Source organism: Ailuropoda melanoleuca, chromosome 11 (genome assembly GCF_002007445.2).
Source record: "Ailuropoda melanoleuca isolate Jingjing chromosome 11, ASM200744v2, whole genome shotgun sequence".
In the NCBI taxonomy this organism is placed as follows: Eukaryota; Metazoa; Chordata; class Mammalia; order Carnivora; family Ursidae; genus Ailuropoda; species Ailuropoda melanoleuca.
In genome coordinates this window covers 81,345,714-81,363,621 of record NC_048228.1, presented here as the reverse complement: position 1 = coordinate 81,363,621, position 17,908 = coordinate 81,345,714, and the positions used below count along the sequence as shown (strand labels likewise).

General features: G+C 35.8%; 1 protein-coding gene across 2 annotated transcripts in view; it reads left to right on the top strand.

Moving 5' to 3' along the window:
• The first annotated feature begins 1,397 nt into the window (after positions 1–1,397).
• DTHD1 (death domain containing 1) overlaps positions 1,398–17,908 on the top strand; it is a 66,215-nt gene continuing 49,704 nt past the window's right edge. The window contains exons 1-5 of one of the 2 annotated variants that reach the window (XM_034672294.1): positions 1,398–2,200; positions 4,037–4,652; positions 8,513–8,840; positions 11,377–11,556; positions 12,643–12,887. In XM_034672294.1, the coding sequence (XP_034528185.1) occupies positions 1,930–2,200; positions 4,037–4,652; positions 8,513–8,840; positions 11,377–11,556; positions 12,643–12,887 (1,640 nt within the window). In that variant the 5' untranslated portion in view covers positions 1,398–1,929. Of the gene's footprint in view, positions 2,201–3,889; positions 3,931–4,036; positions 4,653–8,512; positions 8,841–11,376; positions 11,557–12,642; positions 12,888–17,908 lie in introns of those variants that run through there. The other variant, XM_011236985.3, reaches the window with a different exon arrangement.

Here is a 17,908-nt window from a genome sequence, read left to right as displayed (position 1 = left end):
CTGTCACTTCCTCTGACTCCTTACTGAATCTTCCTCTAAAGCCATGCTTTCCCATTTTTGATCATGCTGGATCATTTCATGCCTTCATGCCTTTGATCATGTGATTATTTCTGATGCCGGGATGTGCCTTTTCCCTATTGTCTATCCTGCTCAAATCCAGATCGTCCTTTAGCTCCCAATCCAAACACTTCCCAGGCCTCTAACTGGAATTATTTTTCTACTCCTCACAGCTTTTGTGACCTTTTGATTTCTATTTTTCTCTACTTCTCAACACAGGCTGAGCTGCACTGTCTAAACTGTTATGTGTCTGCCTCTCTCTCAAGTCCTAAAAGGCCCTATTCCCAGCACTTAGTGCCCAGCCCACAGTAAGTGCTATAGAAAGTTTTCAGAAATGACACTGAATTAAAGCCATTCTATACACCATTACCGAGAATCAAATACTTATTTCAGGAATCAAAGGAAAAGAAAAAAGGAAAGAAAATTGAACCAGAAAGTGTTTAGCATTGAGAAGAAGGTGAAAAAATATTAAAACAACGTGATCCATGATGTGGTATGAACTCATATCTCAAAAGAAAAAGAAAATCTCCTTTTCGGTGAACAGAGGTTCACTGACCCCCACTTCCACCACCAACCTGGCACCATGAGGCATACTGCTCCTTTCCTTTTCCTGCAGACTCTTGAAACCACAGGCAGCTGGGGCAGTATTTAGACCTGTGGTGTTCATTCTTGATTCACTGGGTCTTTATTCCCTATCTTGTCTTCCAGGTGCCAGGAGCGCGGCTCTAAGAACCCCCGTGGTAGGTGAGGTAGTGCTATGGCTGTGGGAGGAGGCAGTCTGGCCCCCCCTTTGGAGAGCTTTCACTTCATCTAGTACCTCTGAGAGAACAGGGGTCCCTGTGAAATGTACTGCCCTCTCCCTGCGGGGCTGTGTTCTCCCTTATCGGGGGCGGGGGGGGGTGTGGAGTTGGAGGGGAGGAAACAGGCTGTCCTGGGTTCCCCCACACCCTCCCAGGTTCTCCCGTATCAAGTCCTATGTTGCAATGGACTCATGCATAACATGCCAACTGAGCGGCCAGTGGTGATGAGAACTTGTTACATTAGATTTTTAATTATACGTGCTGAAGGGTCCTTGCTAGTTCAGAGAAAGTCACTCTTCAGGTTTGCTTTATTTTAGTGAAGGGGCATTTTTATCTAATTAGACAGAAATTATCACAGAATAAAGAATCCAAGCACCTATCTCAATCTCCCTGAAGACTTGCCTATAGGAAGGTACTAATTAGACTTCTCTAACCAATGGTAACACACTTGCTCCAGCAGAGAATTTTTTTTAAACTCTTTATTATAAAAAGTTATAAATATATGCTAATTAGAATTGTAAACACCCTGCATGTAACTATATCCAGCTTCAACAAGTAACATCACATCTTCATGTATCTGTACACCACTCCCACTCCCCCAGATTGATTTGCAGCAATTCAAACATCACACTATTTCATTCATAAGTATTTTTACATATCACATAGGAATCTCGTTGGCAATATTGTTAAACAGCTTACATCTGACTAATAAAGTTCTCATCCTACCACAGTATCTATATTTTGTTGCTTCAAAACTTGAGTTTTTCAATTACATATTGAATGTGTAAAACTTACACGGCGAGGGGGACTGTGTGAGCTAGTTCTATCCCTGTGATTAATCTATTCTGTACACAATGGCACCCAGGGTGTGGGAACGCCCCTCCTTTGGTCACCTAGTAACTTTTCACTGGTCAACAAGAAGCTGAATAAACTATTCTACTGCGAGAAAGTGCTTGGCTGGCTCACTTGGATCATCTCCTAGATTTTAAGCGAAGTAACATCGCCAAGTTTGAATTTGCTAAACCTTTAGGCTTTGCTGGCAGAAAAGAAGCATCCCACCCTTGGAACATAAATGGATTCAGAGGACATGGGCTCAGGTAAACTAGGCCAGATATTGAAACAGATTTGGAGACAAAACCTGATGCTAAAGCAGGCCCTCCTGGGTGATAACCCTTGTGAAGGGTCTGGTGGGGCCACTTGGATAGCCACAGTGGTCTTTCTGGGTCAAGAGCTCAGTGGGGCCCTTCACCAACTCTTGGAGCACACGGCAGGCACTCTGCACTCTACCTGCCAGCGGCTGTATGTACTGCTTGACAAGGAGAATCAATGTATCTGGAGACAAGGCAAGTATTTCTTTTATTGATTCCTTCTCTAAGAAATGTTGATTGGGTAGTCACTTTGAGATGTACGAAGGAGCGTGCAAAGAAGGCTAAGATAGAGCCTTGTCCACAAGGGACTAACAATATATTAGGGGGAATAAGGTAAGACAAATGCACAGTAATGCAAGGGACATTAAGGCTAGTTCCATTAAAGACATACAAAGGAAGTACATTAAGACTTCACAAGCAGGTAAGATTCCACTTTTACAGTAGAAAATAGGGAATCTTGTAGATCAAGTGTATTTAAACTGAAACTTAAGTAATGAATTGGGTTTATGCAGCTAGAAATTAGGAATCTTAAAAGAGCATTCCAGGCAAGGGTATTATTAGCAGGATCCAAGATTAAAGGTAGGAAAATATCCCTAGTTTGAGGTAAAACAAGTAGTTTTTCTACACTGGATTATGATATTCTATCTGTAGAATTATTTGAACTTGAACCAATTACTGTAAAAATGCTAGAAAGACCGGGCTGGGCTATAGAATTAGACCCCCTTCCACATACATTAGGAGGGGAGCAGATTCTTGGGAATAGTCCCAATTATGGATGCTGAGAAGTATGGCAGGAAGAAATTATCTAGGGGGTGGTTGGTAGGCATCAGGGAAATCTGCCCAAAGGCAGCACGACCCAGACAATAGAAGCTGGAGCTTGTAGCTGGGACTCTCGTCTCTGGACAGAATTGAATATGGTCCTAGGCAACATATTGAAACAAATACTTATTCATGGAAAATGATAAGGGCACAGCTACTAGAACAGGAGATCAAAATAAAGATGGTCTTAGGTACAAGACGAAAACACAAGTTGTCAAAATTGGAGCCCCCAAATAAACTCAGAATCGTAAAAGGATGCTTTAAGGATGATTCTTAAAATACTGACCAATGGGGCTATAAATTATATATTCCTTAGTTCAGAATTGAATTCTAAAGATTGGAGAGTTGCCAGGCCTGCAAGAAGTGATCAGATGACCTCAGCTGTGAGCTGTAACCTCAGAGGAAGGATGGAAAGAAGAGAATGCTAGGACATGGGGATGAAGTGAGAGATTCTTTCAGATCAGATCATGGGAAGGGTCTACACCAGAGTGAAAAGGCTTGACTTGGTTTAGCAGCCTTTGAGTTGCCAGTGCACATTTTAATCAGAGAATCAGAACTCGTAAAATTAGAGCTATTTTTTGGAAGGCTAATTTGAAAATTGTAAATGATCACAAGCTCAGCAGGAGGAATAGTGTAAACCTAACTTAATTCTCATAGCAGCCAACAAAACACCCCAAAAATATAGCATCGGCACCAGTAGGCTAAGCTTTAGGCAGTAGGAATAATGTAGCTATGGTATGCCGGCTACCCAAGGCTCATCTGAAGTGTTCTGCTCAATTTTAGGCAAATAATTATAAGTGGATCATTGATAAATGATATAGTACATTCAAAGGAGAAGGAATAATTCTCAAAATCATAGTAAAACATCAAGGAATTATTGAGAGAGCTGTTGACTTCAATCAACAAGTTTTATGGGTGTCGGGATCATGGTGTCTGCCTTCAAATATTCAAAGCATTTTTATGAGCAGGAGGGATTAGCCTTATTCTTTGCCACTACAGTAAGAAGCAATTTGTCCCCAATTCCTAAATGTGTTAAAAGAGTGACAGTTGTACAAACGACTTCTTCTTCAGGAGGAAGAAGGCTTAAATGCCTGCTAAGTGCCTTGGTAAGTTTCTAAGGTTATCTTGCCATACCTCATTAGATGTAAGTAGAGAAATATAATTTGATTCAGTTTTGTATTTTGTTCTTTTTATGTGTCTGTGTGTGTGCAGAAATCTCTACTTTCATAGGCTGCCTCATGAAAATAAATGAATATTTGGGGAGCACTGCTACACTTCTAAAGAAAGAAGAAAAAGAGATGTGTAATTTATGCGGCATGCATGATGAATGTACCCCACTGCAGACAATGTCCACCATTCACGATATCAAAGCAGCAGACATTGCTGCAAGAGGGGAACAAAATGTCATAGAAACAGCTACTGTTTCTCCCACAAATGGAGAGCAAAGTCCTTATACAAACCAGGTCCAGTTAAAAAAAAATAAAGCACATATGAGTTCAGAATTAGTGGGAAAAAAACATAATACCTCATTGAATGGAGATGTACCAGAGCAAGGGGAGTCACAGAACAAAATGTTCCCAGATAATGCTGAAAATGAAGATGATAAACAAACAGAACACATGACTGTTGAGAACATAAATGGCAACAGGGAAGAGATGCATGACATAATTCAGACAACAGAAAGAGAAATTCAAGAGACCTCAGAAAGCCAAAGAGAAGAGATTACCACATCCTCAACAGCATGTGATATCTCCAGCAAGTATCTGAATAGTCTTCTTTCCAATGACTCAGAGAGTCTAAAGCAAAAAAGTAACATAATGGAAAAGGAGTAAGTAAATGTAATATGAGAGGTGCTTGTATATGCCTGCTGATATGTGTGTTTCTGTAGTTATTATACATAGTATTTACATATGACTAGGATTTTATATTTCCATTTGAGATCTCCAAAAGATATTGTTAATCAATAATTCAGTTTAAATTACTCCCAGTAAAATTATATGACTGCTATTACTAATATTTTTTTTATAATTTTAGGAAACAAACACTAAATGTTTCTTTAAACAGAGGGATCCAATAGAAGAAAGTAGTTTAAATGAACAATTGTCCAGAACATGAACACTCGTCTAAATCACTACTCTTTCAATTATAATAAGAAAAAAACTAGGAGGCTGTGGAGAGTTCAAATAATAAAAAAGCATTTTCCAGCCTCAGATTTATTTTAACTATATCCTCAAATAAATTCTTACATTTATTTTATTTATAAGTTATAAATTCTTAACCTGTGTCTGTAGACGCTAGGGGGCATGGCTAAGCTTTAGGCAGGTTTTAAAACTGAGTGTATATTTTCATACCTATTTTATCTCCTTGAAGATGGTCCAGAGCTTTTATCAGATTCTCAAAGAGCCCCTGACTTTAAAAAAAAAAAAGTTGACATTGACAAATATACTTCATAAATTATCTCCCTTATACAAGGGGATAATAATCCCTATTTGTCCAAATAAAATAAAATATTCACAGCCATAGTTTTCCTGCGAAGATCACACCCTTAGAAGGCAATGGGGAATAATGAAAAAAAAAAAAATCATTGCTTTGGGAATCAGACAGACTTAAATTTTATCTCTTGTTCTTTTACATACTAGCTTTGTGACCCTGGGCAACTTACTTCATTTCTTAGCCCTATATTCTTTTTTGTAGAAATAATATATACTTCCTGGGATTATTTGGTAAGGTCAAATGAGAAAGTCATGTAAAGGGCCTAGCACCACACTACTTTGCAGATGTTCACGCTGAGCTAAATGTGAGTTTGTAATTGATTTCACTCTCAACAAACTTCACTTTCTCTACCCCTCACATACTTCCAACCTTCACTTAACCCCTTTCTGCCATGATGTGTGATGTTCTTTTCAGGTGTATAATACCATTTCCAGGACAGCACCACAACTCAGTCTTCAATCTCAAGCAAATCATTTTGCTATTTTAACCTTAGTTATCTCATTAATAAAATTAAGAGGTTGAGTTAGATTAGCTGAGAGGTCCCTACAGGGTTGAGAATCTAATGAATTTTATAGACGTCATGGAAGTACTTTCAATGCTTGATAGCCCCCTAATTTTAAAGAATTACTGCCCCTACAAAACAACTATTAAGTTAGTTAATATGTGGTTGCCCATTTCACTTGAGAAAAACATTAACACTTCATATTCTCACATTCAGAAATGACTCAAACTAGTGAGTCACTGCTGAACCACTCCCTCCAACACCTCCCTTAGGTGTTCCCTCATTGGTGATTTCCTCTTTGTAGCATCCAAACCAATTGTGCTTGACTTGCATATTTATAAAGATGACTACTCCTTTCAATCCTTCAGGCTAGGAAACCATCAGGCCACTTAAAATATGTATGTCATAAGCAAAATCTCACTGGGAATCTGTTGTGATTCCTCCCTCAATAGCTTTCTGTAAGAAACCTATCTCTTCTAGTGCATTGTCCTAGTGTATATAGACTCAAAGGGACACAAGAGTAACACAAACCAATCTGATTACTTTAGCTGCCAGACTAGACCTATTTGACTAAGGCTAGAGGAAACGGAAGCATTTATGGGTCTCTTTCCTCACTTCATCTGTCAGTCTTTTAGAAGAGTGTATGCAGATAGTTTCCAAGGCACAGAGAAAGTCATTTTTGAAGTTATACAAGGCTGGGTCACTGTATTGTCTATTAAACAATTCAGAAATTGTTTCTCATTTTCTGAAGTACCATCATCAGAGAATATACAAACAAGCCAATGTACTGGGTAATTTTCATTCCAACTTCACAGGTTCAGAATTATAAATATAAATAAATGAACTTCTCTGCAATTACAACATTTTTAAAGATATCTATGTTAAAGGGAATTATAAAATTCAATTTACTAATAATTGAAAAAATAGTTAAAATCTGATTATCCTAGAACTGGGTATTAATGCTCAATTTTATATTGATCCTCTCATTTATCTCTGACATTGCCAATATTTCAGTCATTTCACTGACAAGAAATGAGAAGAGGAGAAATTCAGGTTGGTAATTTTAATGTAGAGTTCTAACTTATTGAGCATGCAATTTATGCTAACCCCCTACTATAAGAAGTTTAAAAAGAAGTTGAAATATTTTATCTCATTCCATCTTCACACTATTGTGGATTAGGTATTAGTTTCAGTTTGTAATGGATAAAGAAGCCAGTGCTTTAGAATGACTTGAGGATATTTGGATTAAATGAAATAATGTGGGGACACCTGGCTGGCTCAGTCAGTAGAACATGTGACCCTTAATTTAGGGGTTGCGAGTTCAAGCCCCATGTTGGATATAGAGATTACTGAACAATAACAAAATTTAAAAAAAAAATGAAACAATGTGTAACCTAAAATCTGGTCCATAGAGCTAAAATATTGGGTATTTTAATAATAATTATTGTTGTTTAAGTTCAAACAAATAACGATTGATCTCAAATTTGAATTCAAATGTTTAAGACTCTAAAAGCTTTGGCAAAGGTGATGGTTATAAAAAGCGAGAGTACAACAAATGGTCAAAATAAGTTTTTGTATTGATTCTTCAGGATTGTAAATATTTTGTTTCTAATTATCTTGCTTAGTCATAAGTTCACAGTACTTTTGTACCTTTCTCAGATTTTCTAAAAAACATAATAAACATCATTCGATATCATGTGCTTGGATAATTCCAATGCCAGATATGTATTTATCCCCTTTCCTCAAAATTTAGTAAATGATTCAGGTATTAGAATTTGGCTTATCAAGAAGCATTAGCAATCTTCAGATTCATATTGTAAAGCAAACAAAACGGAGAAATCAACCACCTAAATAATAATAGTAATGTCAATAGTAACAATAGTAATAATAGCTCATATACATAATACCTACTATGTGCCAGGCATAGCTTTTTAATTATTTGACATATACTAGTTTATTTAATTCTCACAGCCTTGGAGTGCCTGGGTGGCTCAGTCATTAAGCGTCTGCCTTCGGCTCAGGGCCTGATCCCAGGATTCTGGGATCAAGCCCCGTATCGGGCTCCCTGCTCCGCTGGGAGCCTGCTTCTTCCTCTCCCACTCCCCCTGCTTGTGTTCCCTCTCTTTCTGGCTGTCTCTCTCTCTGTCAAATAAATAAATAAAATCTTTAAAAAAAAATTCTCACAGTCTTCTTAGGAAACAAGTATTATTTTATTATAATTTTGAAGTTGTATAAACTGAGGCACAGAGAGGTTCAGTATCTTGCTAAAGGTTACAGAGTTAGTAAGTGGAAGAGTTGGGATTCACACCAAGACAATGTGACTTTAGAGCCTGTGCATGCTTGCTTGCTTGCTTATTTGTTTATTTATTTATATTTGTTTTATAGTTTATTTAATTTATTTTTAAAAAATTTTTAATTTAAATTCTAGTTAGTTAACATATAGTGTAATATTGGTTTCAGGAGTAGAATTTAGTGACTCATCACTTATATTCAACACCCAGTGCTCTTCACAAGTGCCCTCTTTAACACCCATCATCCATTTAGTCCATCCCCTGCTCACTGCCCTCCATTAACCTCAGTTTGTTCTCTATAGTTACGAGTCTCTTGTGGTTTGCTTCCCTCTCTTTTGCATTTAGCCATACAGTACATAAATCAACTAATTGGAAAAACTGTGTATTTTTTTTTTCCTGCAGGTATTTTGATATGCTGAGTGATAGCAACCCTCAAGTGTCTTGTTATATTACAGCACCATCATACATTCTACAACATCTAGAATGCCGGGTCATTAACAGCATGAGTTCTTTAATAGTGAATGATAATGAAGAGTTGGTCAGTAATGTCATCGCTGTTGAATGCTCAGATATGGAAAAAAAAATTCCATTTCCAATATGCATTGCAATTCCCTTTACTGCACGTTACAGGGGAAATTACAGAGACATCATGGTGAAAGTGTCTGACATAAACCTTCAATCAAGTTACCTAACCCCAAATTCACTGGAAGGAATGAGAGGAACTTACAAGGTTGGTCAATCCTTGGCTACGTCTATATTTGCTGTTTGACTGCTCTACTAAATATTATTCAGATTACCAGATTGTGTATGGATATAAGTGCTCTGTTGATAACAAATGGGAGGGTTGATTAGATTAATGCCAGTGAATTCACGAATTTTTTGCTATCTTTTGATCTTTATGATCAAAGAACAGAAATTACTGGCCAAACTTAGGAATGAAGAACTTGGGTCTAGGACCCAGCAAATGTTGTATTTTCACCTGGGAAACAACATCAAAATCATGCTTTAATTAGCTTCATGCTTTGGATTAGCATTAGACTAACATTTAAGTGGGATGGACCTCTGTCTAAATTTAAGAATGTTGGAAGCCCCAGGTAATACTAGCTTTATTTTTTATCATTCATGAGTTGGGAAAATATGTAAAAAAAAAAAAAAAGATGAACAATTGTGTGTGTGTGTGTGTGTCTTGAGGTAGTTTTTAAGTCTATAAATTGTGTTTTGTTCATACACAGAAGACGGTACATGTGGTAGTTAGGATGTGGGTTGTGGAGGAAGATTAGCTGGGTGTCAAATCTGGTTGCTGTACTTCCGTGCTATGTTAGTGCGGGTTAATTATGTAACCTTGCCATGACTCAATTTCTTTATCTGAAAAATAAATACAATAATAGTGTCTACCTGATAGAGTCATAGGGATTAAATGAATAAATGCACTTACAAAGACAAAAGGGAACTACTAACACGGGTTAGTAGTTAATAATTACCATTTTTCATGGTAGACTTAATTGTAATAATTCTGAGTTTCTCTGTGGTCACAAATTCATATGTTTTGAGGACAAGTTTATAACAGTTATTAAACTTAGCATAGAGTTGATGGGAACTAAGGTTAAAAATTCTTCTGTGGGCCACTGAATTTATTTTTAAACAGAATATTTGTCTTTTTTGCTTCATGTCAGTTGTCATTATTTGAAGAGAGGGCAAGGAATAAATATTTTTAAATTCCACTAAATAAGAAATTCTTTATAATATATCTCTTCTTTCTCTGATTTGTGTCTTTTCTGAGTTACAAACAAGGTTATACAGAATATGAAAGCTAAGCCTGTTCTAATTATTTATTCTAATTCATGTCACCAGGATATTTTATATTTAGTCTAGGAACCCTGTATATATAATAGCCTGGTCCTCATTGCCCTTGACTGTGGCTTTTTAATCTTGACCAATCTGTGTGACTTTCATCATAAAAGCAAAAACTGTTGACAGTGCGTGTGACTTTCACAAAATGGGCAGCAAGATGTTTTGTAAATGGATCATCAGAGCAAAACAGAAAACAGAATAAGAGGACCATTGTCTACTGGAAAATATAAAAGCATATACTTTTCATAGTTTTCTAATGGTAGTTATTCCTATTTTTAGCTCAAAAATTTTTAAACTCTGGATTCCTTCCAAAATTTCATGTGGTACATATGACATCTAAGAATTCTAATTCTGGGGTCAGATAAACAAACCATCACCAGAGTTCTGTTCATGACACTCCCCTTCTTAAAAACACTTCCGGTTGCCAGCATCTGCCAAATGTGCTCTAAATGCACAACCCACTATCAGGTCCGGGAAGACTTTCTTTCTTACCTCTCACCATTTTCCCTTCAGCCAATTAATTACATTCATCACGCCCTGAATTTTCCCAGCGATGGATTCCTGAAGTGATATTGTGAAATGTCTTCCTTAGTCAGTTTTCACATGATAGATTAGTCTCCATTGTGATTGTGCCTGAAATGTTTGTCTGTGTGTCTGCGTGATTATCCACTCCCGCTGGGGCGGAGCCGGGCTGGTGTTTGGGGAGACATGAATAGACCAGATGACTTTCAAGTCTTCCTCTTCATTTTAAGCTTTGGTGATTATACGAGTAGATAATTTTGTTTTCCTTTATGTACTCAGTTCCTTTTTTGTGTGATTAAAAATCTTGAATACAAGCCTGCATATATGCATTACAAATTTAAATGTCACTATATAAAAATGAAACACAAATATCTCTCTTCAGTCATCTGGTCCCACTGCACGTAGGAGAGAAATAGAGAAAATGACTTTACTAAGAGATTGTGAGTTGTCAGAAGGAAGAATCTGCTGACAGAACAGGTGCTCTAGCTTTTGCATAAACTCCCCAAATGATGACATTTGGAATTCCCTAAAACAGTGTTGAATTTTCTGGATAAAGGCCAATATTAAAGTTTATTCTGGTACAGGAAGACAGGATTCCAAAAACAGTTAACATTTGTGAGAACACTAAATGTGATTGTCCATTCACTATACATTTTGGGTGGAATTTAATTTAAATTTAAAAACATACTTATTTCTCTCTTTTCTATCATTTCGTTCAAAATTGAGGAACTAATATCTACTTCGACTTCATCTCATGAGATGACCGTCCCTTCGGAGCTAAGGAAATCTTTCCCAGCTGTGGGAGATTACAGGGTCAGCAGATAGAGTGTGTTCAGCAGACACTCCCAGAACAGCGCTGTGTTAATGTCCTTTCCCGTCTTCAATTCATACAGGGCACCTGTGCCGAAGTGAAAGTGTACAAATTGGGTATCTTTTCTGTTGTGTCTTGTTTAAAGAAAGAGTCCTTCATGGTAACAAAGAAAGGCCTTACTCTTAAGCCAAGCATGGATTCCCGAGTGTCTTTAAATTACCCTCCAGGAGTTTTCGGCTCACCAGTGCTGGTACAATTAAAGGTAAATATTGAAAGCTGGTGAGTTTCTTCTCGTAGATTTTGTGGGTCAACACACATGGTCCAAAAAGGATAAAGAAGGTACAACTATTTAATATATCAGTAAATGAATTCTTCTCTTATACTTTTAACGACCTAACATACGGTGTTAACCAGTGATAAAGTGATGATTTAGAGCATAGTGAATCTCATTCCAAAATAAATCCCTACTTTATTTGAAAGCTTTCTTAGCTACTTTTGTGTGTGTGTGTTTCTTAATGATATTTATTGACAAAAACATATGTCGAGTAGCTACGATAAAACTGATGCCAGATATTGGGACATTCATATGAGTCAAGGTTTGCATTTGAGAGGATGGCAAACAGGAGGCTAATTAATTAAAATATTTATAATTATGAATATTGTGTTATATTTAATAACAGCCCTTTTTTGAAATGCAGATTTCATATAGACAAACACTATTTGCAAGGTATACATAAGATATAATGGAGCATCATTGTACATTTGAGAAGATACGCTTTCTCAATATTTCCTGTCCTTGCAGCCTTAACTCTCCCCCATGCTCTCCTGTTTCTCCCAGTTATTGTAAGTGGTTAGCAAAGAAGAAAAACTAGGGGAAAAAACATATTATGAGCAATTTATTCATAAATATTTTTCATAAACTTTGAAATTTTAGAATTATGCTCGCTATTTTTATTAGCCATTATTATGGGAGAAGAAATAAATAAATATAGTCTTGTTTTTATAGTTTCTGAAGATCACTTGATCTAACAACAGTTCTAATTAGAAATTATGTAAAATGTCTATTTTGTTTTCTAGGTCGTTTTGTTGCCTACAATTAAGAGTGTTTCTCAGTTATTTATGACATAGGACAGGGAACCTAGATTTCAGACAGACCTTGTAAAAGGGGGACCAAATGCTGTGTTTTTAATAAATTAATGCAGTGTTGATTCTAGTCAACAACGCATAAAGAAATGTATAGAACTAGGTTCTATCAAATTTTCGGAAATGGCTTGGCTTAGAAATGTGCTGGTACGTTGCATCTTTTGCTATTAAAATATATGAATAGATTCATTTTTTCCTTGTTTAGGTCCAACCAGTTGACCCATCCTTGGTGGCATATTTAAAAACACAGCAAGATACTTCCTACCCAGTGGTATCCACAAGCCCTCTGATACATGTTAAACACCCATCAATACATCCTTTCCAGAAGCCAGTCACTGTATTCCTACCTTGTTCTCCACACCCTGATAAAAAGACTCTTGGGTCTGAGATAGATCATAAAAGAACAGTTAGTGCCACATCAAACAGGATCATACCTTTATACCTCAGCCGGTGAGTTAAATCCTAGTATCTCTGACTGACTTGATGATAAAGAAATGTAAATAAATGAAAAATGTTATTTGATGTCCCATATTTGAATATCAGTTTTGAAATATTATGAAACATTTTAATTAGAAATAAAATATTGTGGATCCACAAAAGGTAATGATTTTAGCTGTAATGGGCCTGAACATACGGTATGTGATAAGGTTGATACAGAAGATGTGAAATTAATCCTTGCTTTCAAAGAAATTATGATATGGTTACTTATAAAGACGTGGTATAGTGATTTTAATTTCTATATTTTTTGAGTGTTTTGTTAATGTAGGAAAAAGATTAACCCGGACTTTCCTAAAACAAATTAAATTTGAGTCTGTATTTGCTGTGTGGGTAGATTCTTTCCTATTTTTATAATTAAACAAAATCCCTACCAGTAAGACAAATATACATATTGAGTTACTAGCCAGAAATGAAATTCGACAGGACATGCTCACAACAAACAGCATACCCAGAATAATCCCGATCTTAATTCCTATTCTTTCATTTAATACTTATTTTCTTTCCCTAATGAAAAAGGTAGAAGGGAACTTTTCAATCCTTCAGTTCTGAAGGAAAAGTTTTTGTTTTTTTTTTTTCCCCTCTGAAAAACTGGAAGAGGGAGAAACAACTTCAGACACTTAATTGAAATGCTAACTACTATTAATTGAGAAGCTACTGTGTGCCAGGCTTCCTGTGTATATCCTCTTATCCAATCTCCCCACCATCTTATTTTCATTTTATTAGCGAGAAGACTGAAACTCAATGAGGTCAAGAACTTGTACAAATATCTACATCTACCAAGTGGTGCCATCTTGAATGCACACACACATCTCTAGACCTACTCATGACTCTGTGTAGCCATCATTCATTCAGTTTGAGGCTGCAAGGCTGGAAATTAAGAAGTGAATTATGTGCCCTTTCCCACCATGTTTGCAATTTAGGGAGCTGGCAACAGTAGAATATTAGGTTATAGCTGGGAGAAGAAATTAAACTCTCCCCCACGTTAGATAAGTGAGAGAGAACATAAAAATATATATGTCTTCCAGTTATATATACTTTTGCTACTTGATCAATCGATCGATAGATCTATCTATCTATCTCAGTGGTAGTTTAGTTAATCCACATTCCTGTGTATCTTGGTAAAGTAAGATTTAAAACCAGAAATATCATGGAGCTTCCAATTTAAAATGTACCAGTCTAACAGATTAAGACATTCTCTTTTAGATATTTCCTGAAATACATATATATATTTTTAAAGACAAGGACTTAATCCTTAAAATGGATTTTTACCAGTAACCGGTTGCTAGAATCTGGTATTTCTGCTGTATATAGAGGACAGATGGCAAAGGATTAATAAAAATAATTTGTGTCTGATATGTACTTTCCATCATAAAACAAAGCAGCTCCATTTGTAAGAAAATGATAGAAAAATAATTTGTCCATCCCTGATTGTCTATTGCCATAGTCTCTGTAATACATAGATATCGTTTTTGGAACGGATTACATCAGCGTTCCTTCGCCCCTCTTTTGTGATACTTCCACATCACTCAGAAATGACAGAGTGCAGAGAGAAATTGGAGGCAGCATTTTTCATTGTCAAAAATGAAATTCCCACAAGTATAGAGATCAGAAGAGAGACAATAAGAGCCCTAGTAGAAATCATGCTGATGGTGGCATATTTTTATACACTTAATTGATTCAAAACATTTAAAATCCAGTTATATCAGGTAGAAGATTACACATGGTAATCCAGATAAATGATACTCAGTAAAAAGGATTAGACACTGAAAATTGATTTCTAAATTATGCACATGATCTGCTCTCCAGATCTAAGAAAGATTCAAGCAGCTACCAAACTGGAAGTGTATGGATGAATATTCATTCAAGATTAAGGAAAAAGGTCCTACATGGTTTCTTAGAGGAAAAAAAAAAACAACCAAAAGATTCCAAAAGCAAAACAAAACCACCAAAAAACAAACTATAGAAATAAGGAAGGAGAACATTGTCTTGACGTTTCATAGTAACTTGAATAATGAGAATCACAGTTCCCTGGAGAGTATTATGGAAATCTATTTTGGAAGTTTAGGAGTGGTCAGTAAGCAGACTTTCTGAGAGGAAGAAAGCCATCAGGATAGACCAGAAAAAGACAAGAACAAGAGGATGAGATACAAAGATAACAAACAGAGATGAAAAGGGACCAAGGTATGATAAGGAATCATTTGAAGTGATGTCACCTAATAATTATGGGTACCATCAAAGTAGCAACAAAAACAACTATAAAAGAAGCAATAATCAAAGGCATAGTTGAATTTAATTTCCTGATTTGATTAAAGCCTTGACTTAGAAAGTGCTGATTGACTGCTAGACATAATTATGGAAAAAAAAAAAGGCGTACATAGGCATAACACGGAACATTGAAATGTACATTTAAATAAAACATAATTCTATAACAATCCATTCAGCAGAAACAGATTAAGTAAAAAGGAATAACATCAGTCTCACCTCAGTCTCATTCATAAAAGCAAAGAGCAGAAAGGAACAGTTTATATGGCAAAGGATAAGAGAAAAAAACAAGAAAACAGCATGGTCATGTTATAGATAAAAGATGATATAAATATAAATGGGTTAAGCATAATCCATACTGTTGTTCGTCTTACATAAATCTTTAACATTTTTAAATATCTTCTATGCTGTATTTGAAGTGATTTCCTTAGATTTGTCATATATCTTACATTTTTAAAATATTTTACCATTTTTTAAATCAGTTGTTTCAACTGTTCATTTCACTCATTGTAGTTCTCATTTCTAAAAGGCTATCGCTATATTTTAAAAATATTTTTTCCAAGATGCTCTGTTTTTCATTAAGCTTTCTATTTCTTTCTTTATCCCTTTAATCATTGCAAACATGCTCATTTTATGGTTTCATTCAGATTATTCTACCACCTACCTGTTAGCATGATATTTACTATTATCTGTTACCATGGTGTAATCTAGTACATTGTCTTTAATGCTGGTTCCATCCTTAGAAATTCATTTCCAAGTATTGATTATGATTTTTAATCAGATCAATTTTTCTTCTCCCCTTCCCTCCTGCCCAGATCTGGTTTGCATGTTTGTTGATTTCTTGAGCAACGTGCCAAGAGAGTTTGGTTGTTTTTGTTGTTTCTCATTTCATGGACAATGCTGCCCTTTTGAGATTCCAGTTTAATGACTGAGTTAGTTCTAGCTGATAGCTAGAGACTGTATCTAATATGCCTGAGAATATGTTAAGCTCCAGCCCCCACATACCTGGTGTGTAAGCATGGTTGGTGGGGCAGAGTATGTGTGTGGAGGAGACTGAAGAGGGTGGAAGTATTCATAGAATCAGTGGCTCATGTTCCCTAGGGAGAGAAGAGAATTCTAGTTTTTTGAGACTTTTTTAAAAGATTTTATTTATTTATTTATTTATTTATTTATTTATTTATTTATTTATTTAAAAGAGAGAGTGAGTGAGCATAAGCTGGGGCAGGGGGAGCGGCAGAGGGAAAGGGAGAAGAAGACTCCCTAGTGAGCAGGGAGCCCCATGCAGGACTCGATCCCAGGCCCTGGAGATCATGGCCTGAGCCAAAGGCAGCTGCTTAACCAACTGAGCGACCCAGGAGCCCCTAGCTTTTTGAGATTTTGTTTATTTCCAGACCTAAGGGACTTTCTTTTAGGCTTTTGAGTTCCCCTACTTTACTCTCTTTGTTTCTGTGTGTGTGAGAAAGAGAGAGATTTTTGTCCAGCATTCCAATGTAGTGGGAAGATCGCCATTTGTCATCAATTCAATTGGCTGAAATATGGATTTCTTTTTTCTTCTCCTTTTCTTTGCCCTAGTATATGCTCTCTTTGCTAGAAAATCCTTTGTTTATCATGTTTAGGTGAAGAACTCTGGTTTATTCTGTAAGTGGTAGCTCAATTTTTTCCTTATCTGTCAAGACATTCTAAGATCTCCAGGAGGGATTGATTTTTTCTCTCTTTGTGTCAGTCCCATTCTTTGTGCACATCCTATATCATACTACAGTATTATTAAATTCTCTTTTACATTTAGCATCCCTCAGCACAAGTACAACATAGTAGGTGCTCAAAAAACATTGCATGAATTAAAAAATTAATGAATAACTTTGTGGAAATGTAAATAGTATTAGTAATTCTTCTATACCTTTTAACAATGCTAAATTAGTATTTTATAAAATTCTCTGTTGTTATTAGTGATAGATATGGTAGATGCATTTTCTCTATCCAGTGGAACATAAAACAATAAAATGGGACCCTATACCAGCTGTTTATTTAACATTCTTTCATCAAAGGGTGAAAATAGTTGAACATTTTCTATGGAAATAGGAACACAATGAAGCAATCATGCATCATAAAATCAAAAAGATAAAAACTAGCTGATGCCAAAACAATTCTTAAATATTAAGAATTAAAGGTCTTTATTACATTACATTCCTTTATGTCTGAATGATTTCTGGGAAAAGATGAGGGTCATTTAATTATGAACCAGAAAAGATTTCTTAATAGTAATGAAAGGTGAAATTAATTTATTAAATAAAAACTTCCTCCATATTATATAAGAAATATTTTAGAGTTAGATGGGAAAACATTTTGTTCATGAAAAATGCCATTTCTGCATAATGTTATTGGTTCTAAGATGATCTTGTTCAAATGTAATATGTGAGTCATATACAAGAATATTTGTGAAATAGATGTGTCATAACACATAAGAATAAAATAGACAAGTTGGTAAAATTACGACGTCACTTAAGAAATCAAAAAGAGATGATCCCCCAGAATAGCCAACACAGGAGAAGAACAGAGTTGAAAGAGGGGCACTACCTGATTTCGAGACTTACTATAAAGATATAGTAATCAGCACAGTGTGGTATTGGTGAAAGAATAGGCAAATAGATCAATAGAACAGAATAGAGAGCCCAGAAATAGATCTATATATATATATATATATAATATATATA